The sequence below is a fragment of the Triplophysa rosa genome, linkage group LG25, assembly GCF_024868665.1.
Source record: "Triplophysa rosa linkage group LG25, Trosa_1v2, whole genome shotgun sequence".
Taxonomy (NCBI): Eukaryota; Metazoa; Chordata; class Actinopteri; order Cypriniformes; family Nemacheilidae; genus Triplophysa; species Triplophysa rosa.
Window position 1 is genome coordinate 7,592,970 of NC_079914.1, and position 26,230 is coordinate 7,619,199.

The window sequence follows — 26,230 nt, forward strand, 5'->3', positions numbered from 1 at the left end:
AAACAACACACACTCATTACAGCTTCATACATATAGTATATATAATATAACCTATTGAATATATAGAAGGCTTCAATCAAGTACATTCAGATACGCACGTTATATATTGCATGAAATATGATATGATAATCGTATGCATGGGTGGAGTTTCATGTGACAGCTGAATGCAAATCATGCTTCACAGATTTACTTATGATTTATTTAAGGGGGAAGTGTCTCTATGTGGCTCACCGTGAGGCCTGCTTGTGTTCACCATATTAAGGTGTCCTATATAATATGTGTCCTATATAATATATTCCCTTGTGTAGCTTTAACACGTAGTTACATGGTGAAAGGGTCAAAGATATAATGGGACAATTTTAAGGTTCATAGTGGCAGTGAATTGGTTTAATTTAGATGCATTACAGTATTTACAACACATTTTCAGAAATATGAAGATGAAAATGTTTGGTACTATATTTTTATATTTACTTAACATTTATTTGTAATGTTTCTTATATAAACATATGTATCATATAATGTAATGTTTCTTTTATAAACATATGTAGTATAATGCAATGTAAGTCGCTTTGGATAAAAGCGTCTGCCAAATGCATAAATGTAAATATTTTTACACACTATGTGTGTGCCCCATATTTGTTTAGATGCATTTTAAATTATTTTAAAAACACTCAGAATTGATAAGATATACTGTACCTATTCATCAATATATCTGATCAGTTCTGAGTGATAAGATATTAAAAACAAACATTAACATATGAATGATAATATACAAAATAATAAATATAAATATGTAGGTGAAATTTTAGATGTATTTTTAGCTAGCTAACAGTCTGCCATCACAATAATAAAAAAATATATATTCTATTACTTATTATACTTGCTTATATATGCATTGCACGCACACGTCTTTGTATTCACTTCTTAGCTAACATGCGCCATCTTGTGTTGTTAGCATGTATTACACTTTTATGTCTTTTTAGTTTTTATTTGAAGTTTCCACATCTGGATTGCGCACCTGGTGGGGACACAAATGGGTTAAATATGCCATAAGGAGGGTCTGACGCATTCCGCACAACTGCATACAGTATATACCGCAATATACCGACCTAGTTGATGCACCAATGATATACACTTCAAAAACAGCACGCTTAATTCTGCAAAAGTGATCGTGTAGCCGCAACACACCCCAAAGTTGTTTGTTACATCAATTCTTTTCGCTTTGTGGCAAATAAAAATGTAACCAAACGATGTTCAAGCCTCCTTTATTCCTTTTTAAGTTACATTAAAAATCTGCTTAAAATGAAAAATGCATTAAGATTTCACAATTCAGAAGAAAAGTGAAGCAGTTTGTTGACAGCCGTGTAGAGCAAAGATTTCTTTGTCCCTATTTTTCGTTTACAAAAAACACTCAATCCCATCCAATATTCTCATCATTTCAGACGTCATCGTTTAGATCTAAAAACAGCACGGTGCTTTCCAAAAATATCGAAAATATCTGTTTTAAGGTCTTATTTTACAATACATTCAAAAATGCAATCTGAAATGTGCCTAATAATAAACAGTATTGACAGATTTCATAAAAACACCATTATACAGAAATGTAAATCCACCCTGAGATATAAACTCTTAAAAAGCGATGTAGCCTTATGGAACCGTAAATATACAATAAAATTCAAACATAAAAAACGAAATAAAATGTTCATCTATTTTGATAGCCTTTTCTATTTTTATAGACAAGCTGGTGTCTCATCCTTAGACGCTTGGTGTCAAACTAGCAACGTTTGATCTCAAGTCATGCCGAAGAATGTCCACAATACTGACCATCACAATATGTTGTCACGAGGTTGTTTAAACGTCTACAGTGACAGCAGGCCCGTTGGTGCTGCCCGCAGTGGAGGTTTTCTCACTGGCTCCCTCTGCTGGTGATGGAGCAGCGCTGGTATTCTCTGTAACAGCGGCAGGAGTGGCTTCCTTCCCAGTGCTCTCTTTGGCATTGCTTTCCTCCTCCTTCTGGTCTGTGCTGGTACTGCTGGCGGGTTCAGAGAGGAGTGCTGTGGTTTCGTTGACGATTTGCACACTGTCGGAAGCCGGGGACTTTACACCACCGTTCTGCACAGAAAAGGCGCCCTCTATTGCCTCATAGAGGAACTGATACTCCTCCTGTGGGAAGCGTTTACAATGATTTTAACGTTCACAATCTTTTAAAATCTTCTTTTGCATGCCGAAGAACAAACAAGAGCACTTTAAAGATAGTTTTGGGGCAAACAAAAAGATTTTTTAGTGATTTAGTGTTTTTAGACAAACTGAGAACTCACATATGTCTGGATCATTCCCTGTCTCTCCCTGCGCACATTTTTGACCGCCTGTAAAACATCCACCAGCTTCTCCGTAGACGCGCTGTCCATGATATTCCACAATGCGCAGAAGATTCCAGTACGGGACGATCCATTTCTGGTTTGAGGTTGTTCATAAATAGGGTTAGAAGTCAATAAACGAGCCAATGGATGTTTGTATAGGCCTATGTATGTATCTGGACTCACTGGCAGTGCACTACGATGGGAATGTCCCGGTTCGTTTTGCTGTTATCATAACCACCGTTCTCTCTGATGTGCCTCATCATCTCCATCAAGTCCTGAGCGCTCTCTGGAAGCTCACTGTTTTTCCACCTGACGAACTGATACTGGTCCACTTCAAGCGCCTCTTTCTTCTGGTAAAATAAAAGATCAATTTTATGAAGAAATGAAATTTATAAAAGTAGGATAAACACCAAAAATGCCCAATTATTTAATCAATATTATGCCGTGTTGAAGAGAAAACATCACGGTTACCTTTGTGGACTGGATTTCCAAACGCCGTTTAACGTACGCTGGGAAACTTTCCGTCTTTTTCACCTCGATTTCCATCTCTTCGAACACTTTCTTTTCATCTCCCCAGTACTGAGAGCAATAATCCTGGAGAAATATAGAGTGGCCGTGAAACGTAACCCATTTCTGTCAATTTTCAATTTTTCCAGTATATTTTGGGAAGTTGTACCTTGTCATTTTCTTTGCAATCGGTAAGCATGACTAATGTTTTAGTTTGTTGTTGATACAGTATCCGCAGGAACTCTGCTCTTGTGTCGGGCAAAGGCCCCTGTGCTGCGATCAGACTCTTCGTACACCAGTAGCCCTGTTTAGATGGCAATAAAGAAAGAAGAAATTGAGTGTGATTTTGATCATTGATCAACATCTATTACACAAAAAAAACCTGATTGAAACAATCCAGCATAAGTATGTTGGTTAGCAGTATGTTACACCTCAACAACAAAAAATGATAAATAATTGCTGTACATTAATAAATGAAGCATTGATGTATTCATTTGATTCCTCCTCTTCCTCTGATGAAGAATACTCTTCCTCATCCTCTGGATCACTGGTCTGGTTGGGCTCCAACTCCAGTCTAAACAGAACTCGGTTATAATCATCTGCAATAGAAACATTCACATAATGTTTTTTAGTTATTTGCATTCCTGGTGCTAACTTGGATACAGTATTTAGCATTAGCCACATTTTTATATATAAAGAGTTAAAGGTGCAGTTTGTAAAAACCTCCGCTAGAGGGCGCACGATCAAAACAACAACAATGCCGTAGCTTGATGACGCTGTGAAGGAGCGTGGAATGATGGGATCTGTTGTCTTCAACTCCATAAACGGAGTTATCTGTTTTTGCAAATGAACTGTTTATATGAAGCTGAATGTGGTCACTCACATGGGACGACAGACGAGTTGCGATTTTTCTTCTTGTTCTCCTCGCTGGTTGCTGTTTTAACTGTTCTCCAGTTTTTAAACTTTGGGAGTTTCTTTAGAAAAGAAAAGGGAAGAAATGAAAAATCACAAATAGTCTGAATGTTGTGTGATGTTGTGGATATCATATTTTCCTCATCATCATCCAAATAGATGACAAACCTGGAACTCCAATTCTAGCAAGCTGGGGTCATTTCCATCTGTCTGTCTGAGACCCTTGAGCTGCGAGTGGAATTCAGACAGCGGGATTTCTGTTTCTCCAAACTGGTTATGTTCTATCAGAGCTTGGTGTATCAATATGTACTGGGCCTATATAAAATATGAACACACAAACACATCCACATGTACATAAACAACATGAAATATTCTGTCCCGTTTATAGGCTGCTGGATTGTGAAATAAAGGGTGATACACGAAATGGACCATTTTGTTATTTAGTAACAAAACAATTGTCCATATTGTCAGATTTTCCAAAATGTGAAATTTAGAATGTAATAAATATATAAAAATTTTACAATAACATGTAAATATAAAACCCATGATTTTAATATAAACAACAATTATTTTGCCAAATTTTAGGCAGCCGTTACACACCAAAAGGGGTCAAATTATTTCAGATTTAGCCACGAAACAATTGTACATATTGCTAGATTTTCCTAAATTTGTTTTTGAATATTTATAATGTAATAAATACGTATATTTCAATTTTACAAAAAATGTAAATATAAAACACAGAATTTTAATATAAGCAACAAATATTTTGCGAAATTGTAGGCTGCTGTGACACTAAATGGGTCAAATTTTTTTCAGATTTAGCAACAAAACTATTGTCCATATTGCTACATTTTCTATTTTACAAATGAAGAGTTTATTTGCAAAAATATATATGGACAAACTCAGTTTTTAAACATTCATTAATCATGTTTTTTATTGTTTTATTGTGTTAGCTGTATTTTTTAGTTATTATTACTTAATCAAAACAACCCAACTGCAGTTGAATTGATATTAATTGGAATGCACAATAAATAAACTGTTTTCTAAAGTTATCTATTTTTGCAAATGAACTCTTCAAGTAATACAAATGTTTATTCTCTAAATATAGCTAATAAGTTTAATTGATCATTTATTCATTAAAATATTTTTCTATCCATTTACATTTAAATCTAATAAAAAATAATAAACATTCATTATCTAATAAATCTGGAAAAAATTGAACATCATTTTGTTATTCTATCTGACAAAATTAAAATGCTTTTTGTGTTCCTGACTGTGTTTTGTGTAACCCCATACTCAATATAACAATTAATCAATATTGAGTTGAAGATCTGCTTTTCTTCATTGGTCTCACCTCCACTTGAACCATGAGGCAGCGCTGGCGACGTAGTTTGGCTACATATGCATAAATGTCCATTCTGCCCTCCGCCTCAAGACTTTCAATCATGGCATCGATGCAAATGTACGTTCCTGTGCGTCCGACCCCCGCGCTACAGAGAAAAACACCACATTAATATCAAGCTACATCATCTTGTGCATCACCTCATATTATTTACCATCTTTATAAAGTTGTTGGATATTTGCTGTGCGTTTACCTGCAGTGGATCACGATAGGACCACTGAAGAAGTTCTTAAAGGAGTTGACTCTTCTTCTGAGCTTCAGAAGCAGACTGGGGTCTCCAGGTACACCGTGATCCGGCCAGCTGATGAACTGAATCTGAGTGACTTCTCTTTCAGAGGCTTTCTCTCGTTTCTGTAAACACACACGTACCGTCAAAAAGTGTTTTAATGAAGTATTCATATACCGTACATAGAATAACTAAAGATCCTCCTACATTGGATAAGAGCAGGTGGCGAATGATGTAATCGGGGCAGTGTTCCTCTGATCTGATTTTCACCACAAAATCTTCGTATATTTCAGTTTCTCTGTCTAAATACGGCCAGTACTGAGCACATTTGCTCTGAAAGGCGAAAAAAAGCAACAGCGAGTTATAATAATTCACATTGTGGCTAATGTTAATTAGTCAGAAAAAGCTGAGACTTTAGGCTTACCTTATTTCCTTCCTCACAACGAGTAACCATGACGATGATGGATGACTTCTGCTCCCAGACCATTCTCCAGAAATCATCAATGGTCTCATCCTTGGGTCCTGGAAAATGATATTATCCCACTTATAAAAGTATAGGAACTTTCTGTTTTATAAGTATGAGTAAGAGTATATACTGTATATATACCTTGGGCTGCAATGTATTTCTTTGACTCTTTGTATCCCTGAATGGAGGAAAGATGAAAATTTGACAACTCATAAAACTGAAGTTATTCATAAAAATCATGCTAATATAAAAATCCACACCTCGATAAAGCTGGCGTTGATTTAGTCGTTGTCGGCATCACTCGAGAGCTCAACACGATTGTAATCATCTGCCAAAATGAGAACCAATACAGATATTTATAAACTGTTGTATAAATAAAAAATCAATATTAAAGTGATTCGTACATGGCAAAATGTCCACATAGCGATTCCTGGACTGGTTTCCCTGCTTCTTCGCCTCTTTAATGGTGTAATTTGAGAAAATTCGGGGAATGCTCTAAAAAGATAAGACAATAAAACTAGTGAATATATTTTGAGGCAAACACATTTTGTAACCCGACAGGAGCCGATACCACATATTGCAGCATATAAAAAGTGATTGAAAATCACCTGAAACTCATCCATGAAAAGACGTCCCTCATCAGCAATTTTCTTTTTATAGGCTTCCACTAAATTCTCTGCTAGGATGGGCTCGATGTTACGCAGCGGTTCTGGAGGAAAAGTAGGGAAAATACATCTCTAGTGTCTTTCAACAAACACTAAATTGACAATGTGAGACGCTGTCCGATCACTTACGTGTAAGAGGAATTACATCATCATCTCTATCATTCCTGTGGTGAGAAATCCCAGCAGAAAAGTTTATTAGGGTTTTTGTGAACTCTCAGATTAGTTATTTGTGTTATATGAAAGTGACACAGACCGCTTTCGCTTGAGGACGAAGATTTTGTACAGCACAAAAAGAAGCGCAATTGATGTCAAAATAATGAGGAAAGTCAGAAATCCAATAACAGCCTTATCGTTATCTGAAAAAAACAACAAGCACCTTCAAATCGTCGACAATGGTAAATTGTCAGGTTACGCTGATTAGCTGTTAAATGTAAATAGGATAAAAGTTGTTCCTACACTTAGTAGATGCAGTTGTATGTAACGGGTCAGATATATTTCCTTGGTTATTTGTGACTGTGACCTAAATTGAATAAATACATAGTCAATGCACATACAGAATAAAAACACAGCAGCTTTACTCAGTTTTCCTAAAAATAAATCATTCTGACACACGTGACCCTTTTGGCTTGAATGATTATTATTGAAAAACATTGATAAATAAGATGACATATAAATACCTCAATCTTATATTCGGTTAGGTAGTAAAGGTTTTTAAATGTGAATGAACATTCGACTTCAGTTAGGGTTTTTTCAGGATATCCCTGGAGTGTGGCTGTATAATTTCCTGGGTCTCCATTCCATTTCAATATGCCATTGCAATTTACTGCAATTGAATTATGGGATTGCCCAACTACTGCTTTAATTGTTTTTATTAAACTGGGTTCTGTTGAAAGAGGAGACAAACAACATATGAACCCTGTGTGTTCAGTAACAGGTAACGCATAAGGAATGCAGTTTTTGAGGAATATTTTGAATAATCCCATATATAAATAAATGTGCTTTATTATTCCTCGTCAAAAGCAAGATTCTTTAAACATGTCAGTTTCCTAATGGATCATAATTTTATTCATCTATAGAATAAAAAGTCACTTACTGTCAGCAAGTGTTTTTTGTGTTCCAGTAAAGATTGTGTAGTGACCTGTGTCACTTTGGTTGATGATGTTACTGGTGTTGACTTTGGCTCTAATTACACATGTATAATTAGTATATGGTTCCAAACTGTTAAAACTGCACTCTGTGCCACTTATTTTTTTCTTGTTTTGTGTATGGTCCATCCCTTAAATAAAAAACATACCTGTATATGACATACATCTACAGTACCACTATTAACAGAATGAAAGTCAGCGTTTTTTTATTATACAGCAATATGCAACAGTTGAGGCAAAATTAAAAAGAGAACAAACTTACCGTCGTCTTGTTTATGAGTGCAGCTGGCTTCATAATTGTACATTTCAATCACTGGGCAGTTCTTATTTTTCAGTGATTTCCATGACATGACAAAGGAGTTGCTTGCTAAACTCTGAAATATGCTGGACGTATTCGTTTGCCAATCTATAAGAGAGAAATTGTCAGTCACAAACACAACATAGATTCTCATTTTAAAGATATTCACAGTCCATGGAACATATATGGTGGCAAATGTTAAAATGTTGTTTTTATGCCATTTTCTTCAAGGTCATTGCATTGGCTTTATAAATCAGTTTTCCTCAAGTTTCTTACTACAGAGTAACCACGGGTTCATCACATTTAACCAGCATTAATGTTTGAGTTACATCTTTCTGTGTTCAGTTAGATTATAGTTACAGTATATTAATCCTTTGTCAACCATTTTAAATGTACTTGCTAATGAACAATGTTTAGTAAAAAAATTTGAAAACCCCTAAAATTGATTGTGACATACAGTAATACTACTTTGTATTAAAGTGATAAAACGTTAAATAAACACATTTTACAGTTAAAATGTTTGTTATATAAATCATTAAAACATTTGTAAATACACGTTCACAGTATCTAAATGAAGCCTAATAAAACTGAGTTGCAGTTTTCTTAGCAACTTACCACATGTTATGTTAACTGGAATCTCTTTACTCTTGATGTTTTTATCCTCATAAGTGTATTCTCCTGTGCATTTATACGTTTTGTTGGGTAAAAATGACACATTCTGATCTAAAGCAAAAGTACGACTCCAAGCTGAGAAAAAAACATTCATTATTAGCTCAGTCATCAAGGTAAATATGTATGTAAAGTACAACAGAATAATTATGAACCATTTACAGTGTGGAAACAAAACCCTTCTGGTACTCACAATCTCCGGTGCATTTGACTTGCATTTGTGTGTCGTCACAGTGCTGTGGTTTATTACTCCACATAAACTGAGTGGGGATTGTTTCATTATAGGTTATGCTAGGTTTGTCTGAAACAAAGTTGATCAAGTTGATTACAATACAGGAAAAAATGCCTAAATCAGATCATACACTCAAAACTGAGACAACATCATGATTGACAAAGGCCCTGGAAAAACCAAATGGGTCAGTTAAACATGGACTGAAACATCAAGTTTTATAGTATTGACCAGGATAAAAACACTTTAAGTCCCAGAATGCAACTGCATTTAGAAAATTCCCCTTCCTGTTATTCCAATTTAACATCCTGTAGGATGTACCAGTTAAATTTAAACTTCAACTCATAAATTAAAAGACTACAGTATTCACAAATTCCACTATACTGTATAATGACAAATATATATCAGTTGTGGGGAACATCTGTACTGTCTTGTCCCACACTTACAAGGTTGCTGTAAATGTGCCTCAAACTTTGTTTTGTGTTCCTCTGAATGACAAGGATGTGCAGAATAGTGAGAAACCGGCATCAATGTAAAAGAAAGTGAAAACCTCACCTAGACTAAATACTATATACTCGACAATCCTTCTATGTTTGACTTTATGTATTATATGCATAGCTGTGTTTGATCAGCAGTAAAATTGAAGTTAAATCTGTTTATTTAATGAAATACCAACCTGGGGGCAATATGGCCATCATTGTGTAGTTACATTTGTCAAGGGTTACGTTTAACGTCAGAGTTGTACATGCTTTTTGTTTTTTATTAACACACTCTTTCAAATTCCACTTTCTATCTTCATAGCAGAACGCTGTTTCATTCAGTTTTTTCACAGAAGTAGAGACTCCTATCTCATCTATAGAAGAGAATGAGAGACAATACATACAGTACATAATACAACACATTATAATCTTTATAGTATAAAAACTTTATATTCACAAGTTGACAAATGTCTTGACTTATCCTCAATTAACCTAATTCTCAATAACGGTTCACAATAAGGTTCAGGGTTAATTTGTGAATATACAATTAGTTAACATAACAGTAATTCATGTTTCTTCATAAAACATTACTAATATTTATTTAAATGAGATTAAATGTCATTTAAAAACCATTAATTTCAAGATTAATAAATGCTATAAAAGTGTCAACAAATTGGACTTTATTGTAAAGTGCCACAATTCTTCCATCTGTCTCAGAGTATTTCTTCTGTATGTACCATTTGACCTGGCTGTTAAATCAAGTTTGATATCATTCAAAACTGACAAAGCTTAAGTTCTATATGCAACGCAAGAAATTCAATGAATGTCAGGCCGTGCAGAAGAAACTCTAGTTATATTCTGTTCTGGTTTAAGCAGGTGACAATGATAAAACTTTCATTCATCCACCTCTGGCAAAACAAGATAAATTAAATCACTTACCATTAGGAGTGTTGAAAGTGTCATCTCCAGAGACTGTACAGTTATTTACTTCAACGGTGTATTTGGTGCATGGTTTTAACTGATGAAACTGTATTGTGAGGTTCTCCTTTATGCCTTCTGTTGTGGTCACATTCCTCGTAGTTTCTCTTATCTTGACAGTGTATGTCGCTTCAGCAGAGCCATTGAGAATCTTCACCTCTGCACCACTCGGAGTCATCGCAGCAGTGAACTTGCCTATACGGGAGACAAACATTATCAACATTTCTAAACTGCAGCATGTGCTTTTTTTGCAAGAATAATGGTTGAGGTATATGAACACGCTTCTCCCAGAGTTTTCTTTACACTCATGTTGGGATCATCACTGTTAGCTGACTTGAACTAAACAGGTGAAATATAAGGATACTCACATTTGGGTTCTGCACCAGGAGCTGAGGAAAGCACAAGTTTACAAGTTAATCCCAAGTCATGTGATTTTGATACAACAGATCATTTGTAAAGAAGGGTGAATATGCAGAGCATTCAGACTCGAGGCTGAGATGTTCCCCATGCCGGTGTGTTTGTTGAATGTGGGTATACCTGTGCTGGGGGTGATGGTGGATGGGGGTAAGACTGTGGTGGAGGTGGTGTTTGCAAGTGAGGCGGAGGTGGCATTCTCTACTAGGTGACAACAGAAATGATTACTTTACTACTTTACTGTATGCATTGCATTTACTGCAAAGTGTGTTATTACATTACATTACGGTCTGATGCGATTATTATTATAAGACAAAAAGAACAACAAACAAACAAAAATGAAAAAGTGTGTTTGATCATATGGCCGTATCAGTAGAAAGCTGTTACCTGCAAACCTAATGTTAAAGTTGACATTATAGCTAACTAAAGATATTTCTCTTTCCGGCCATTATATAATTTTCCTGTTTCTGTATCATCTGATACATCATTCTTTTTCAATATCTTTTGTGTCTTAAAATGACACAGTACAACAACCCTATTCCACACCTTTCTCTGGTTGGGAGGTCAGAGGTGAAGTGCGTGCGGGTGAGGGGCTTGTTACTATGGTAAAAGATACCTGATGATCATCTGATATTGTGTAACATTTTATATAATACTCAAACACACACATGACGTTACCTTCAGTAGTTGTGTTGGTATGTTGATGCAAGGGGGTGAGTGAGGGTGAGGATGTTTGGATTGTCTGATTTGTTTCTGTACTTTTAGTATCGCTTCCTACTGGTAAACAATAATGGTGATGCAATGAAATAAACAGTTTCTCTTTTTAGTAGAGCACACTTTTTCTCAAAGGCTCAAATTGTTTTTCTGTTGACTAAAAACATGCTTATGCTGTCTGCAGTCTTGAGCATTTATTTGTGCTAATAATATGTAGATTAAATTTGCTTTATTACACAGGAATGACAGGAAAAGCACATTAATTGCACAAAGTAGGACAGGGACATGCGTTAAATAAAGCTGTAAATAGCAGAACAAGGACGAGGCAAACCTTAGTAAATAAAACTACTCTCCTACAATAAAGTTTGCGTCTGAAGAGGAAACTCCTACAAATGCAAATGCAATAAAGCCAGTCGCAAAAACAGCCTTTCTAGCGCTAATTTTCACTGCGTGTCTTTGTACATACAGACAGTCGTTTTTGTGCCCAAAAAGGAAAGTACAGAAGCTGTTAGTAAACCTGGCCCAATGGCTTTGATTCTTGCTTAACATCATTTCCCCATCCATTGTAAATTGCGGCGCTGCGATCGTAGCAAAAGATTATGAGAAGATGAAGGTCTGAGTGTGGAGAGATGATGAGTGAGAGAAGAGAAATGCAGGAGTGTGAGGTTTATGAGATGATGATGATGATGATGTCAGGTTTACCTCCTGAGGTGTCTGCAGGTGGATCTGTTTTTTTGTTAGGTGTGGTGTTATCAGGGTCTATAATTATAGGTTTTTAACTCAGTTTGTACCACTAGACGATACTAAAGCACATCACATACACAAATATGTCCACATTGTCTAACTACACTACAGGAGCTGTTTAGAAACATCATCAGAAATGAAATAACATCAAATCTGTAAAACAATTATTAGTCAAACACTGAACACTAAACACTTATGGGAAATGTTTATATTATAAACATTATAATGCATTATATATAAACATTAAATAACAAGTAGAAGCTATAAAGAGACGTACCAGCGTTCCCATTACCTGTGGAAGGAAAGAGATACATTATTAATTCATTTTGAATGAAACCTTTTACTGTTTTACAAATGATAGTAAAATGACAATAAGGCACCAAACGTTAAGTTATTTCTATGATTTAACAGAAAAACAAGCTAACAGTTGTCATAGTATTATAATTCAGGTGTAAAAGTTGATTTTAAACTCTGTTCATTGCTTAAACCTATTTGTCAAAGCTCTACATTAGATAAAACACGATTAGGTCCTTATTTTAGAGCTCTATTGTTCTTTTTTTCATATTCAGCCCATATCATTTTATTCATTTTTCTAATTCTTGCATTATGTTTTTAAAGTTTTAGTTTCATGACATCCTCCATGAGGCATGAATAACACAATCCTAATTTGGACANTCACAGTCCTGTGGTTTATTACTCCACATAAACTGAGTGGGGATTGTTTCATTATAGGTTATGCTAGGTTTGTCTGAAACAAAGTTGATCAAGTTGATTAAAATACAGGAAAAAATGCCTAAATCAGATCATACACTCAAAACTGAGACAACATCATGATTGACAAAGGCCCTGGAAAAACCGAATGGGTGAGTTAAACATGGACTGAAACATCAAGTTTTATAGTATTGACCAGGATAAAAACACTTTAAGTCCCAGAATGCAACTGCATTTAGAAAATTCCCCTTCCTGTTATTCCAATTTAACATCCTGTAGGATGTACCAGTAAAATTTAAACTTCAACTCATAAATTAAAAGACTACAGTATTCACAAATTCCACTATACTGTATAATGACAAATATATATCAGTTGTGGGGAACATCTGTACTGTCTTGTCCCACACTTACAAGGTTGCTGTAAATGTGCCTCAAACTTTGTTTTGTGTTCCTCTGAATGACAAGGATGTGCAGAATAGTGAGAAACCGGCATCAATGTAAAAGAAAGTGAAAACCTCACCTAGACTAAATACTATATACTCGACAATCCTTCTATGTTTGACTTTATGTATTATATGCATAGCTGTGTTTGATCAGCAGTAAAATTGAAGTTAAATCTGTTTATTTAATGAAATACCAACCTGGGGGCAATATGGCCATCATTGTGTAGTTACATTTGTCAAGGGTTACGTTTAACGTCAGAGTTGTACATGCTTTTTGTTTTTTATTAACACACTCTTTCAAATTCCACTTTCTATCTTCATAGCAGAACGCTGTTTCATTCAGTTTTTTCACAGAAGTAGAGACTCCTATCTCATCTATAGAAGAGAATGAGAGACAATACATACAGTACATAATACAACACATTATAATCTTTATAGTATAAAAACTTTATATTCACAAGTTGACAAATGTCTTGACTTATCCTCAATTAACCTAATTCTCAATAACGGTTCACAATAAGGTTCAGGGTTAATTTGTGAATATACAATTAGTTAACATAACAGTAATTCATGTTTCTTCATAAAACATTACTAATATTTATTTAAATGAGATTAAATGTCATTTAAAAACCATTAATTTCAAGATTAATAAATGCTATAAAAGTGTCAACAAATTGGACTTTATTGTAAAGTGCCACAATTCTTCCATCTGTCTCAGAGTATTTCTTCTGTATGTACCATTTGACCTGGCTGTTAAATCAAGTTTGATATCATTCAAAACTGACAAAGCTTAAGTTCTATATGCAACGCAAGAAATTCAATGAATGTCAGGCCGTGCAGAAGAAACTCAGTTATATTCTGTTCTGGTTTAAGCAGGTGACAATGATAAAACTTTCATTCATCCACCTCTGGTAAAACAAGATAAATTAAATCACTTACCCGTAGGAGTGTTAAAAGTGTCATCTCCAGAGACTGTACAGTTATTTACTTCAACGGTGTATTTGGTGCATGGTTTTAACTGATGAAACTGTATTGTGAGGTTCTCCTTTATGCCTTCTGTTGTGGTCACATTCCTCGTAGTTTCTCTTATCTTGACAGTGTATGTCACTTCAGCAGAGCCATTGAGAATCTTCACCTCTGCACCACTCGGAGTCATCGCAGCAGTGAACTTGCCTATACGGGAGACAAACATTATCAACATTTCTAAACTGCAGCATGTGCTTTTTTTGCAAGAATAATGGTTGAGGTATATGAACACGCTTCTCCCAGAGTTTTCTTTACACTCATGTTGGGATCATCACTGTTAGCTGACTTGAACTAAACAGGTGAAATATAAGGATACTCACATTTGGGTTCTGCACCAGGAGCTGAGGAAAGCACAAGTTTACAAGTTAATCCCAAGTCATGTGATTTTGATACAACAGATCATTTGTAAAGAAGGGTGAATATGCAGAGCATTCAGACTCGAGGCTGAGATGTTCCCCATGCCGGTGTGTTTGTTGAATGTGGGTATACCTGTGCTGGGGGTGATGGTGGATGGGGGTAAGACTGTGGTGGAGGTGGTGTTTGCAAGTGAGGCGGAGGTGGCATTCTCTACTAGGTGACAACAGAAATGATTACTTTACTACTTTACTGTATGCATTGCATTTACTGCAAAGTGTGTTATTACATTACATTACGGTCTGATGCGATTATTATTATAAGACAAAAAGAACAACAAACAAACAAAAATGAAAAAGTGTGTTTGATCATATGGCCGTATCAGTAGAAAGCTGTTACCTGCAAACCTAATGTTAAAGTTGACATTATAGCTAACTAAAGATATTTCTCTTTCCGGCCATTATATAATTTTCCTGTTTCTGTATCATCTGATACATCATTCTTTTTCAATATCTTTTGTGTCTTAAAATGACACAGTACAACAACCCTATTCCACACCTTTCTCTGGTTGGGAGGTCAGAGGTGAAGTGCGTGCGGGTGAGGGGCTTGTTGTTACTATGGTAAAAGATACCTGATGATCATCTGATACTGTAAATCATTTTATATACTGTAATACTCAAATACACAGACACTGTTACCTTCAGCGGATGTGTTGTCATGTTGAAGTGAGGGGGTGAGTGAGGGTGAGGATGTTTGGATGGTCTGATCTGTTTCTATACTTTCAGTATCGCTTCCTACTGGTAAACAATAATGGTGATGCAATGAAATAAACAGTTTCTCTTTTTAGTAGAGCACACTTTTTCTCAAAGGCTCAAATTGTTTTTCTGTTGACTAAAAACATCCTTATGCTGTCTGCAGTCTTGAGCATTCATTTGTGCTAATAATATGTAGATTAAATTTGCTTTATTACACAGGAATGACAGGAAAAGCACATAAATTGCACAAAGTAGGACAGGGACATGCGTTAAATAAAGCCGCAAATAGCAGAACAAGGACGAGGCAAACCTTAGTAAATAAAACTACTCTCCTACAATAAAGTTTGCGTCTGAAGAGGAAACTCCTACAAATGCAAATGCAATAAAGCCAGTCGCAAAAACAGCCTTTCTAGCGCTAATTTTCACTGCGTGTCTTTGTACATACAGACAGTCGATTTTGTGCCCAAAAAGGAAAGTACAGAAGCAGTTAGTAAACCTGGCCCAATGGCTTTGATTCTTGCTTAACATCATTTCCCCATCCATAGTAAATTGAGGCGCTGCGATCGTAGCAAAAGATTATGAGAAGATGAAGGTCAGAGTGTGGAGAGATGATGAGTGAGAGAAGAGAAATGCAGGAGTGTGAGGTTTATGAGATGATGATGATGATGATGTCAGGTTTACCTCCTGAGGTGTCTGCAGGTGGATCTGTTGTTTTGGTAAGTGTGGTGTTATCGGAGTCTATAATTATAGGTTTTAAACTCAGTTGGTACCACTAGACGATACTAAAGCACATCACATACACAAATATGTCCACAGTGTCTAACTACACTACAGGAGCTGTTTAGAAACAACATCAGAAATGAAATAACATCAAATCTGTAAAACAATTATTAGTCAAACACTGAACACTAAACACTTATGGGAAATGTTTATATTATAAACATTATAATGCATTATATATAAACATTAAATAACAAGTAGAAGCTATAAAGAGACGTACCAGCGTTCACATTACCTGTGGAAGGAAAGAGATACATTATTAATTCATTTTTAATGAAACCTTTTACTGTTTTACAAATGATAGTAAAATGACAATAAACGTTAAGTTATTTCTATGATTTAACAGAAAAACAAGCTAACAGTTGTCATAGTATTATAATTCAGGTGTAAAAGTTGATTTTAAACTCTGTTCATTGCTTAAACCCATTTGTCAAAGCTCTACATTAGATAAAACACGATTAGGTCCTTATTTTAGAGCTCTATTGTTCCTTTTTTCATATTCAGCCCATATCATTTTATTCATTTTGCAAATTCTTGCATTATGTTTTTAAAGTTTTAGTTTCATGACATCCTCCATGAGGCATGAATAACACAATCCTAATTTGGACATTTCCAACATTATGGGATGGGACATACAGTAAAACGCATTCTCTATATGATACTTGAACAGAAATGATTACTTTACTACTTTACTGTATGCATTGCATTTACTGCAAAGTGTGTTATTACATTACATTACGGTCTGATGCGATTATTATTATAAGACAAAAAGAACAACAAACAAACAAAAATGAAAAAGTGTGTTTGATCATATGGCCGTATCAGTAGAAAGCTGTTACCTGCAAACCTAATGTTAAAGTTGACATTATAGCTAACTAAAGATATTTCTCTTTCCGGCCATTATATAATTTTCCTGTTTCTGTATCATCTGATACATCATTCTTTTTCAATATCTTTTGTGTCTTAAAATGACACAGTACAACAACCCTATTCCACACCTTTCTCTGGTTGGGAGGTCAGAGGTGAAGTGCGTGCGGGTGAGGGGCTTGTTGTTACTATGGTAAAAGATACCTGATGATCATCTGATACTGTAAATCATTTTATATACTGTAATACTCAAATACACAGACACTGTTACCTTCAGCGGATGTGTTGTCATGTTGAAGTGAGGGGGTGAGTGAGGGTGAGGATGTTTGGATGGTCTGATCTGTTTCTATACTTTCAGTATCGCTTCCTACTGGTAAACAATAATGGTGATGCAATGAAATAAACAGTTTCTCTTTTTAGTAGAGCACACTTTTTCTCAAAGGCTCAAATTGTTTTTCTGTTGACTAAAAACATTCTTATGCTGTCTGCAGTCTTGAGCATTTATTTGTGCTAATAATATGTAGATTAAATTTGCTTTATTACACAGGAATGACAGGAAAAGCACATAAATTGCACAAAGTAGGACAGGGACATGCGTTAAATAAAGCCGCAAATAGCAGAACAAGGACGAGGCAAACCTTAGTAAATAAAACTACTCTCCTACAATAAAGTTTGCGTCTGAAGAGGAAACTCCTACAAATGCAAATGCAATAAAGCCAGTCGCAAAAACAGCCTTTCTAGCGCTAATTTTCACTGCGTGTCTTTGTACATACAGACAGTCGATTTTGTGCCCAAAAAGGAAAGTACAGAAGCAGTTAGTAAACCTGGCCCAATGGCTTTGATTCTTGCTTAACATCATTTCCCCATCCATAGTAAATTGAGGCGCTGCGATCGTAGCAAAAGATTATGAGAAGATGAAGGTCAGAGTGTGGAGAGATGATGAGTGAGAGAAGAGAAATGCAGGAGTGTGAGGTTTATGAGATGATGATGATGATGATGTCAGGTTTACCTCCTGAGGTGTCTGCAGGTGGATCTGTTGTTTTGGTATGTGTGGTGTTATCGGAGTCTATAATTATAGGTTTTAAACTCAGTTTGTACCACTAGACGATACTAAAGCACATCTCATACACAAATATGTCCACAGTGTCTAACTACACTACAGGAGCTGTTTAGAAACATCATCAGAAATGAAATAACATCAAATCTGTAAAACAATTATTAGTCAAACACTGAACACTAAACACTTATGGGAAATGTTTATATTATAAACATTATAATGCATTATATATAAACATTAAATAACAAGTAGAAGCTATAAAGAGACGTACCAGCGTTCACATTACCTGTGGAAGGAAAGAGATACATTATTAATTCATTTTTAATGAAACCTTTTACTGTTTTACAAATGATAGTAAAATGACAATAAACGTTAAGTTATTTCTATGATTTAACAGAAAAACAAGCTAACAGTTGTCATAGTATTATAATTCAGGTGTAAAAGTTGATTTTAAACTCTGTTCATTGCTTAAACCCATTTGTCAAAGCTCTACATTAGATAAAACACGATTAGGTCCTTATTTTAGAGCTCTATTGTTCATTTTTTCATATTCAGCCCATATCATTTTATTCATTTAGCAAATTCTTGCATTATGTTTTTAAAGTTTTAGTTTCATGACATCCTCCATGAGGCATGAATAACACAATCCTAATTTGGACAGTTCCAACATTATGGGATGGGACATACAAACGCTCAGAGAATGTATTTGTTACTAATATACTGAATCATCTCTCTGTTTTACTAAATCCTTGTTACTAAATAAAGTATAACCCACAAAAAGTCACAATAACAATGGAGAGATAACACGAGAGCATTCAGTGTCCCTCAACTAAGAATCCAACCAGAAACATTTAGCTTGTCATGACTCATAAACTGACTTTACATCATTCTTAAATTGACTTGAATCATTTTATTTATACATTTTTCAGTTTTTTATATTTTATATTTACAGTAAGGACCAAAACCATACACGTTTGTACTTTTAACCGTTGATAAAGCCAGCCAACCTCAAATTATTATTTAGCATTAAATAAAAAACTACAAAACATTCATACATACTAGGCTACAACATTCACAAACCTCCAGTTTCACTGTAAAATTACATTTTTCAATCGGCTCAGTTTAAGACATCCCTTTTGGCAGTGATCTTTTCAACAGGAATTTGTGAAATTGACAAAAGTTGAACTGAGATAACTGAAGGATAACTGCAACAAGGTAAAAGAAAATATTAAGTTTGCGAGGACAATTTTTTTTTTACAGTACAATGTAAAACGAAAAGGATGTGATCAGTAAGTCATGGCAATACATGTTTTTTTTTTTTACATTTTACATCACACTAATTTAAAGGGCTCCCCAACTAGGAAGCCGTGTATACCTCAATACATTGTAATAGCCTTACACTACTAGCATTTGTTGTTAAAATCACATCAACTATTTACATTTCTTTAAAGAAACATAAAAGTAATACTCATTTTAACCTAAGGAGGCCGCCAAAACACACTAATGGGTTCTATACATGCGTGACTTCCGCGTTTCACAGGAAGAACCCTAGGCAGTTTCCGGTTGGGGAGACTTAAAGTCCCAGTAAAATTAAAAATGACAATTCTTATTTTTTCATGAAATATTGCAGCGTTTATAGTAAATAGCTTATCAATGTGGGTCATTTTCTTTTTAAAATTCATGTACCCTCATAATCTTCAGTTAAAGTCTGCCTAACGTTCTTCCTGTGAAACGCGGAAGTCACGCATGCATAGAGCCCATTAGTTCTTCTGTAGATACTGTAAGGCAGGGGCGGACTGGCCATCTGGCATACCGGGCGTTTTCCCGATGGGCCGCTAACGTATGGGGCCTTAATGGACACGTTTGCCACTAACGTATGGAGCCGGAACGGAGGCGGTGGCCGTTAACGAATGGGGCGGTAACGGAGGCGTTGGCTGCTTAGACGGACGTATTATAAATGCGAATGCACGCAACACGAATACAAAAGACACGTATGCATGCTATATTAATTTATATAATTAATGAACTACCTGAGTTGCGTGGACAATTTTACGATGTCTTTATGCACTTTCAGCGCTTTGCAGATTGGTTGCGTTGCAATCCAAGGAAGTTCCTAAACTACCTTAATTTGCTTTTTGGGAAAAAATGGAGGTCCTACAGATGTTAAACTACTTGAGGGTGAGTAATTAATGGCAGAATTTTCATTTTTGGCCGGAGTTCCCCTTTAACACTTTCCGCTCCGTGAGCGCTGCTTCTCCTGCCAAAGACGCGTCGCATGTAAAGACCTGCAGACACTAAATGGAGGTAAATAAATGGACACTTTTTCTGTAACGCTTAAGTAAACGAAAATGCAGCAGTAATAAAGTATTTTTAGCTGTCAGTCAGTTTACTATTTGCTGTATAGGTTTGTGACAGATTATAAAACATAACGTCTTGTATCTACATTTCTACATATCTGCTCCTGCTCATGTTATATTCATTTCAGTTGTTACATTTTGTTGTCAGTAGTTTTTAATAGGGATGTAACGATTCACCGTGAGCCGGTTGAAAATCGTTTATAATGTGTGACGATTCAAATCGGTTGAGGTGCGAACTGAATCGCAATACATTTTTTGAACAGCAGGGGCCGCCATGTTCACTGCAAACCTTAACGTGGACATGCTAATATTTCTTAAATGCAAAAAAATCCAAGAAAAGCACAGACAGTATTAGTTTGTTTATATTAAAGATACTTTTTTTATTATTAATTTGTTATAAAATTTCAGTTTAGTTTTGTTATTTGAAATAAAACATTATTTGATTATACAAAGAAACGTGAAGCATTTAAGAAATAATGCAAGGGAAGTTGTTCATTTCTAATTTGTTTCAACTCATTTTGTAAAAATAAATCGTGACTCGCATCGCATCGTGAGCTGAGTGAATCGTTACATCCCTAGTTTTTAAAATATTAAACTAGCCCACTCAGGACTTCGCTTCAGCTCCAGAGCCTACAACACATTTTCTCAGTTACCAGACACATGTTTCAGTGGCTATCAGAATATAAAATTAATGGCCTGATAAAACATTAGATTGATTTATTAAATATTATATATTAAAAAAAGTATTGTCCGGACCTCCGCCACAAAAAAATATAGGGACCGCAGCCCCCCCCCCAAAGCCATAAACCTATGGGAAACACTTTAATTGATGCTAATGTACATTTTTTCATTTTTTACAGGTTTTAATTACTTTCGAATTAAATCTATTATGCCAACGAATTTACAATGCATTTTCCACATTTGGTAGACAACCTATAACATTTACGAAATATATTTAGTCAATTATCTGGAAAATAAACCTTGGTTTTGCTTGCACTGTGCTTCGCTGTCTGAGCTATAGGAAGATGAAAACGTAACCTTTAAAACTAGCATTGACAACAAAAGCAACCTTCCACTTTTTAGCCAGTGCGGATGATATTAACGTATTCATTCATTTAGCAAGAAGTTTGAAAAGTCTGTAACAACTAAACAAAAATGTATCTTAAAAACAACTCTACTATCACCCTCTAAGGCAGTGCAGTAGTTCTCAAACTGGGGGCCGTGGCCCCTGGGGGGGCCCTGAGATGGATCCAGGGGGGTGGCATCTTATGAAATATAGAAATTGATCATAGATTTTATGCAATCAAACATCAGAAAAATAAGACCACCAGACAAAATAATTGATGTTTCAGCATTGTATAACCGAATATGTTTTTGTTTAAATAAAAATGTTAAATTTAAGATTATAAGTCTTTATTTGGGGGGCCGCAAAGCAATGCACTCTACACAAAGGGGGCCTTGCAACGAAAAAGTTTGAGAACCACTGCTCTAAGGAACTAAAGACACAATATTTACTGAATGATCAGCTTCTTGTCAAACCATCATCTCATATCAGAAAAGGGAAGAGAGTCACTAGCAGTGGTGTGTATGTAGTGCGACCTGGCTGCCATGGAAACGGAGCACAAACTATTTCAGTTTCTCAACCACAGCTTCCTGTAGCTTGACAAAACTCCTTCACCCTCCCCCAGACGAAGATACTTTGGTTTCTGTTCTGCTTGATATAATGTACTGTATGTACACTTGGTTTTTGCTAATATATGCTCATTTAACTCGTACACCAGTGTGTGCGCAAAACCAACTGTATCTGTGCGGGTGAGGTTGAAATTGCAAGACATGTATGGAAATGCAAATAACATCTAGCTGTACTGTCTATGAGAGTAACAAATAGTGTGAATAACACATGTGGTCAACCAAAAGAATGCAAACACGCACATTAAACAATGAATAGAAATGATGACTGTAACGCTCGATTTTCACGAACAGTCAAGTTAGAGTCTGGTATTTCACAAAGCTAAGAAGTACATTTTAATAATTGGGGTTTTTTACTCTACGAAGCGTCAGTGTGGCAGGACTTATTTCCCCGGATGTGGTTTGGTTTGACTCGGTTCACAGCTCGAGATGCATGCATTGTGCTGTGGCAGTTTTAGCAGGTCCACCCATTACGTGGAAAGCAATGGCAAAATGAGAATAATGACTAACTTGCCTTTCACATGCATCAGGTGAATGTCATTTGGCAATTTTAGGGCGTAGCTTTGTATTGATATTACACTGAGATGACTTTAAACACACAGTGTGCTTGACAACATGCATCATGCTTATCTTTTGATGATGTTGGTGCTTTAAACTACATCAAGTTTGACTCGATCTTAATGTACAGTCAGACCAAAATGTATTCTCACATTATGCTATGGTTCTGATTGAAGTGATCAGTTATTATTGGTTTTGGTCATCCTTCTTTATTTTTTGATTTTGGTTAGACTGTCTCACAAATGAATTAGGTTAAATAGCTGTTAGCTATATAGACAAAACCAATTCAGGTTAACCAATTACCAAGTAATGCTTAACTTAGTTCAGTCTGTGGTGTTAAAAGGTCAGATTAGCAATTAAAGAAAAATTAATTGTGTCTGAATAATTTGGTCCCAGTTTGATCCATTTTACTGGTAGTCCACTGTATGAAGATTTTTTGGGTGTGTCACAGTTTACTTTATTTTACTGTCTTCACTTGCATAAATGAACTACAGAGTCCTTCGCCCACTAGTAAGAAAATATCAAAAAATCATTTTTGGTTTGACTGTATTTTGCGACTGTTAGGAATAGGGATGTAACGCTCACAATGCGATGCGATTCATGATACTGATCTCACGCTACTATTTATTCAGATTTATTTTTAGAAAATGAGTCGAGACAAATTAGAAACGTCCTTTTATTATTTCTTAAATGCTGCACATTTCTTTGTCAAATAAAAACATCTTTTATGTTAAATACCAGAACTAAACTACAATTTTAAAACGGATTTCAAATCAAATAAAAAATGAATAATACAAAAGTCTCTTTAATAGAAACAAACTAAGACTTTGTCTGCTTTTCTTGAATTTTTTTACATTTAAGAAATATCAGCATATCCACGTTTACCGAGTTTGCAGGAAACACAGCGGCCACTGCTGTTCAAAACATTTTGCGATTCATATCACATCTCGACCGTCTTGAATCGTCACGTTAATAATAGATTTTCAACCGGCTCACGTTGAATCGTTACATCCCTAGTTAGGAACAATATCCACACATGTTGCATACGTTAAAGCAATAAGCCCCGCGAAGCAGTGGGTTACAGTGCATTTTATAACAGGGTGTTGTGGCACGACGCGAAGCGGAGTCATTAAAACGCCCTTAGCTGTTATAAAATGCACTGTAACCCACTGCTTCTCGTGGCTTATTGCTTTTATAATACGGTTATTACATATGCGTAGCAAGGTTTCATAAAATAAAGTAAATAAAGTGATATTTAGGCTATGTAGTGCGGTCAGCCTTTGTAAATCGGGGTATTTTATAACGGCTTAGAACTCGGCTCAGCCAATCAGAATCAAGGACCAGAACTGACCGTTTTATAAAATCTATTTAGTCATGAATATGACTTTAATTATGGCAATTATGAAAAAGAATTAACAATATTATATATTTTAGTAGTTTATAGTTTTACAGTTTGTTGCCGGGTGCATTTCATAGAAAATTCCTAAAAAAAACGTATTGTCGTTGTTATAGCAGATTTTGAATATAAAGTATAAACTTTTAATATAAAGTCTGCACAAAAATGCGATAATGCCAGCTGACACCACTATTTTACTCTTATCCATCAGTAAAACTTAATTTTTTAAGCTATTTTCACCCCAACCCAAAGACAAAATTGAGCACCTCAGTTTGGCTGTTTTAAGGTTAAAAACATATAGTATTTACAAACAAAACAATTTGCTGGAGTGCTTTTTCGTCAGCAAACTGGACTATTTAACAATGTACTAATTTAACATTTGTGACAAACACAGTTATGTTTTAAACATATTTGACATTTACTACACTTAACAATGATCTTCGCACTTTTTGTGTAATTATGAGGTGGTTAAACTGTGCTTCTCTTCTCACGTCAAAGCAACCACACACAGCCGAAAATAAAGCAAGTGGCACATATGGTCAATGCAATGTAACACGGATCTAGTTTTGTATTATATGTGGGATCCTTAATACACTTCTTGTATTAGTATTTTCTCATTACAACAGTTATTATTTTATGGAAGAGGAAATTCTAAACAATTATTTTATTGTTACCTGGTTTCACATATTAAACATGCATTTTTATAGGGCTTTACATAATATATGTCTGTGTACTGTGCATATTAATTTTGTATTTATAAACACATACTCACACATGTATACATATTCAGGAGATATTTACATGTCATCGTATTTATTTAGCAACAATTTAAAATATACATAAATGTTTATTCATTTTTATATTTTTCTTAAATATATACATCTACATGTATGTTTTTATAAATACAAAATAAATATGCACAGTACACAGACATATATTATGTAAATAAACCTTTATTTGGATGCCCGATTGCAAGAACATATTACTTCCAATGAGTGACGTATTTTGAGGGTAACAGGGTATTCAATGGGTTAAAAAAGTAAATGGGGGCGGGGCATGTTTTCATCCACTGGGATTTGATTGGATGTTTTATACCTGAATGTTAAAACAGTGAATATGTATTTAGCTAATACTACCACTAAGCAGTATCCAAAAACCCACAAGGCCTGAGAACTAGTTATTACAATGTTTTATCTGTTTAATGTACATTATAAAAGTAAATGAAGCTGATTATTAATGTAATGTTGACGTGAAGAAGTTATTTTTTTTATTTTGACCCCTAAAATTACTTTCGCTGACATATAATAATAATAATAATAATAATTGCTATTATTATTTGTCAGTTATTTAGGTCAGCAATAATAATAACTGACCTAAATGAGACCAGCTAACTAAATCAGGACACCAAAACCCAATTGAATACAAATGAAACACAAATCGCAAATCTCAGTTTTCCAAATTATTCCTTTAAAGTCTCAACTGTAAATGATCTAAATACAGAAAGTATAGTAATTTTGTGTAAATGTAGACTTTATCCACATAAATACTCAGAATTAATGATAGTTGTCATGGCTTAAAAGCAATGCCTCGTAGACCTGAATCTATGATGTAGGCCAATACATCATGTACCTTCTCTTTTTTGTGATTTGCATTTACAGTAAAGTCACAAGAATCATCATCCGTTCTGAACCCACAGCACTTTCAAATACACAGACAAATCTCTTTTTTAAGCCCCTTATCCTCTCACAGCATTAGGTATTCGGCAACTCTCGCGAGCATTGTTTTAGCCGGGAAATTTGCAAGGCAGGAACCAGCTCGAAATGGAACAAGGAAGTGGTCAAAGGCCTGTTTAGCAAGGCGTTATGTTTGAGAGCATCAAGTAAGAAGTGCTGTATTACGCCCCAAAAGAAGACTGATTATAAGAACGGATTAAAGTATTAATATTTATAGGATTTAAAAAATATGACTAGAATATAGTTTTACTTGAATAATAAGGTACAAGTATAAGATGCCAATTGTAACCAAGAAA

At 35.1% G+C, this 26,230-nt stretch overlaps 1 protein-coding gene across 1 annotated transcript in view; it reads right to left on the reverse strand.

Annotated features, from left to right (window-relative positions):
• Positions 1-1,249: 1,249 nt before the first annotated feature.
• LOC130548470 (receptor-type tyrosine-protein phosphatase C-like) overlaps positions 1,250-26,230 on the reverse strand; it is a 43,654-nt gene continuing 18,673 nt past the window's right edge. Inside the window, 32 exon segments of the mRNA XM_057325259.1 lie at positions 1,250-2,163; positions 2,319-2,454; positions 2,544-2,710; positions 2,832-2,954; positions 3,037-3,171; positions 3,333-3,466; positions 3,751-3,841; positions 3,948-4,094; positions 5,134-5,269; positions 5,375-5,532; positions 5,615-5,740; positions 5,832-5,929; positions 6,015-6,051; positions 6,134-6,201; positions 6,278-6,368; positions 6,482-6,582; positions 6,668-6,702; positions 6,792-6,894; positions 6,995-7,058; positions 7,216-7,421; positions 7,632-7,814; positions 7,946-8,089; positions 8,597-8,728; positions 8,844-8,951; positions 9,556-9,732; positions 10,298-10,531; positions 10,705-10,725; positions 10,874-10,954; positions 12,167-12,223; positions 12,486-12,500; positions 16,179-16,235; positions 18,473-18,487. Of these exon segments, the coding sequence (XP_057181242.1) occupies positions 1,852-2,163; positions 2,319-2,454; positions 2,544-2,710; positions 2,832-2,954; positions 3,037-3,171; positions 3,333-3,466; positions 3,751-3,841; positions 3,948-4,094; positions 5,134-5,269; positions 5,375-5,532; positions 5,615-5,740; positions 5,832-5,929; positions 6,015-6,051; positions 6,134-6,201; positions 6,278-6,368; positions 6,482-6,582; positions 6,668-6,702; positions 6,792-6,894; positions 6,995-7,058; positions 7,216-7,421; positions 7,632-7,814; positions 7,946-8,089; positions 8,597-8,728; positions 8,844-8,951; positions 9,556-9,732; positions 10,298-10,531; positions 10,705-10,725; positions 10,874-10,954; positions 12,167-12,223; positions 12,486-12,500; positions 16,179-16,235; positions 18,473-18,487 (3,692 nt within the window). The 3' untranslated portion in view covers positions 1,250-1,851.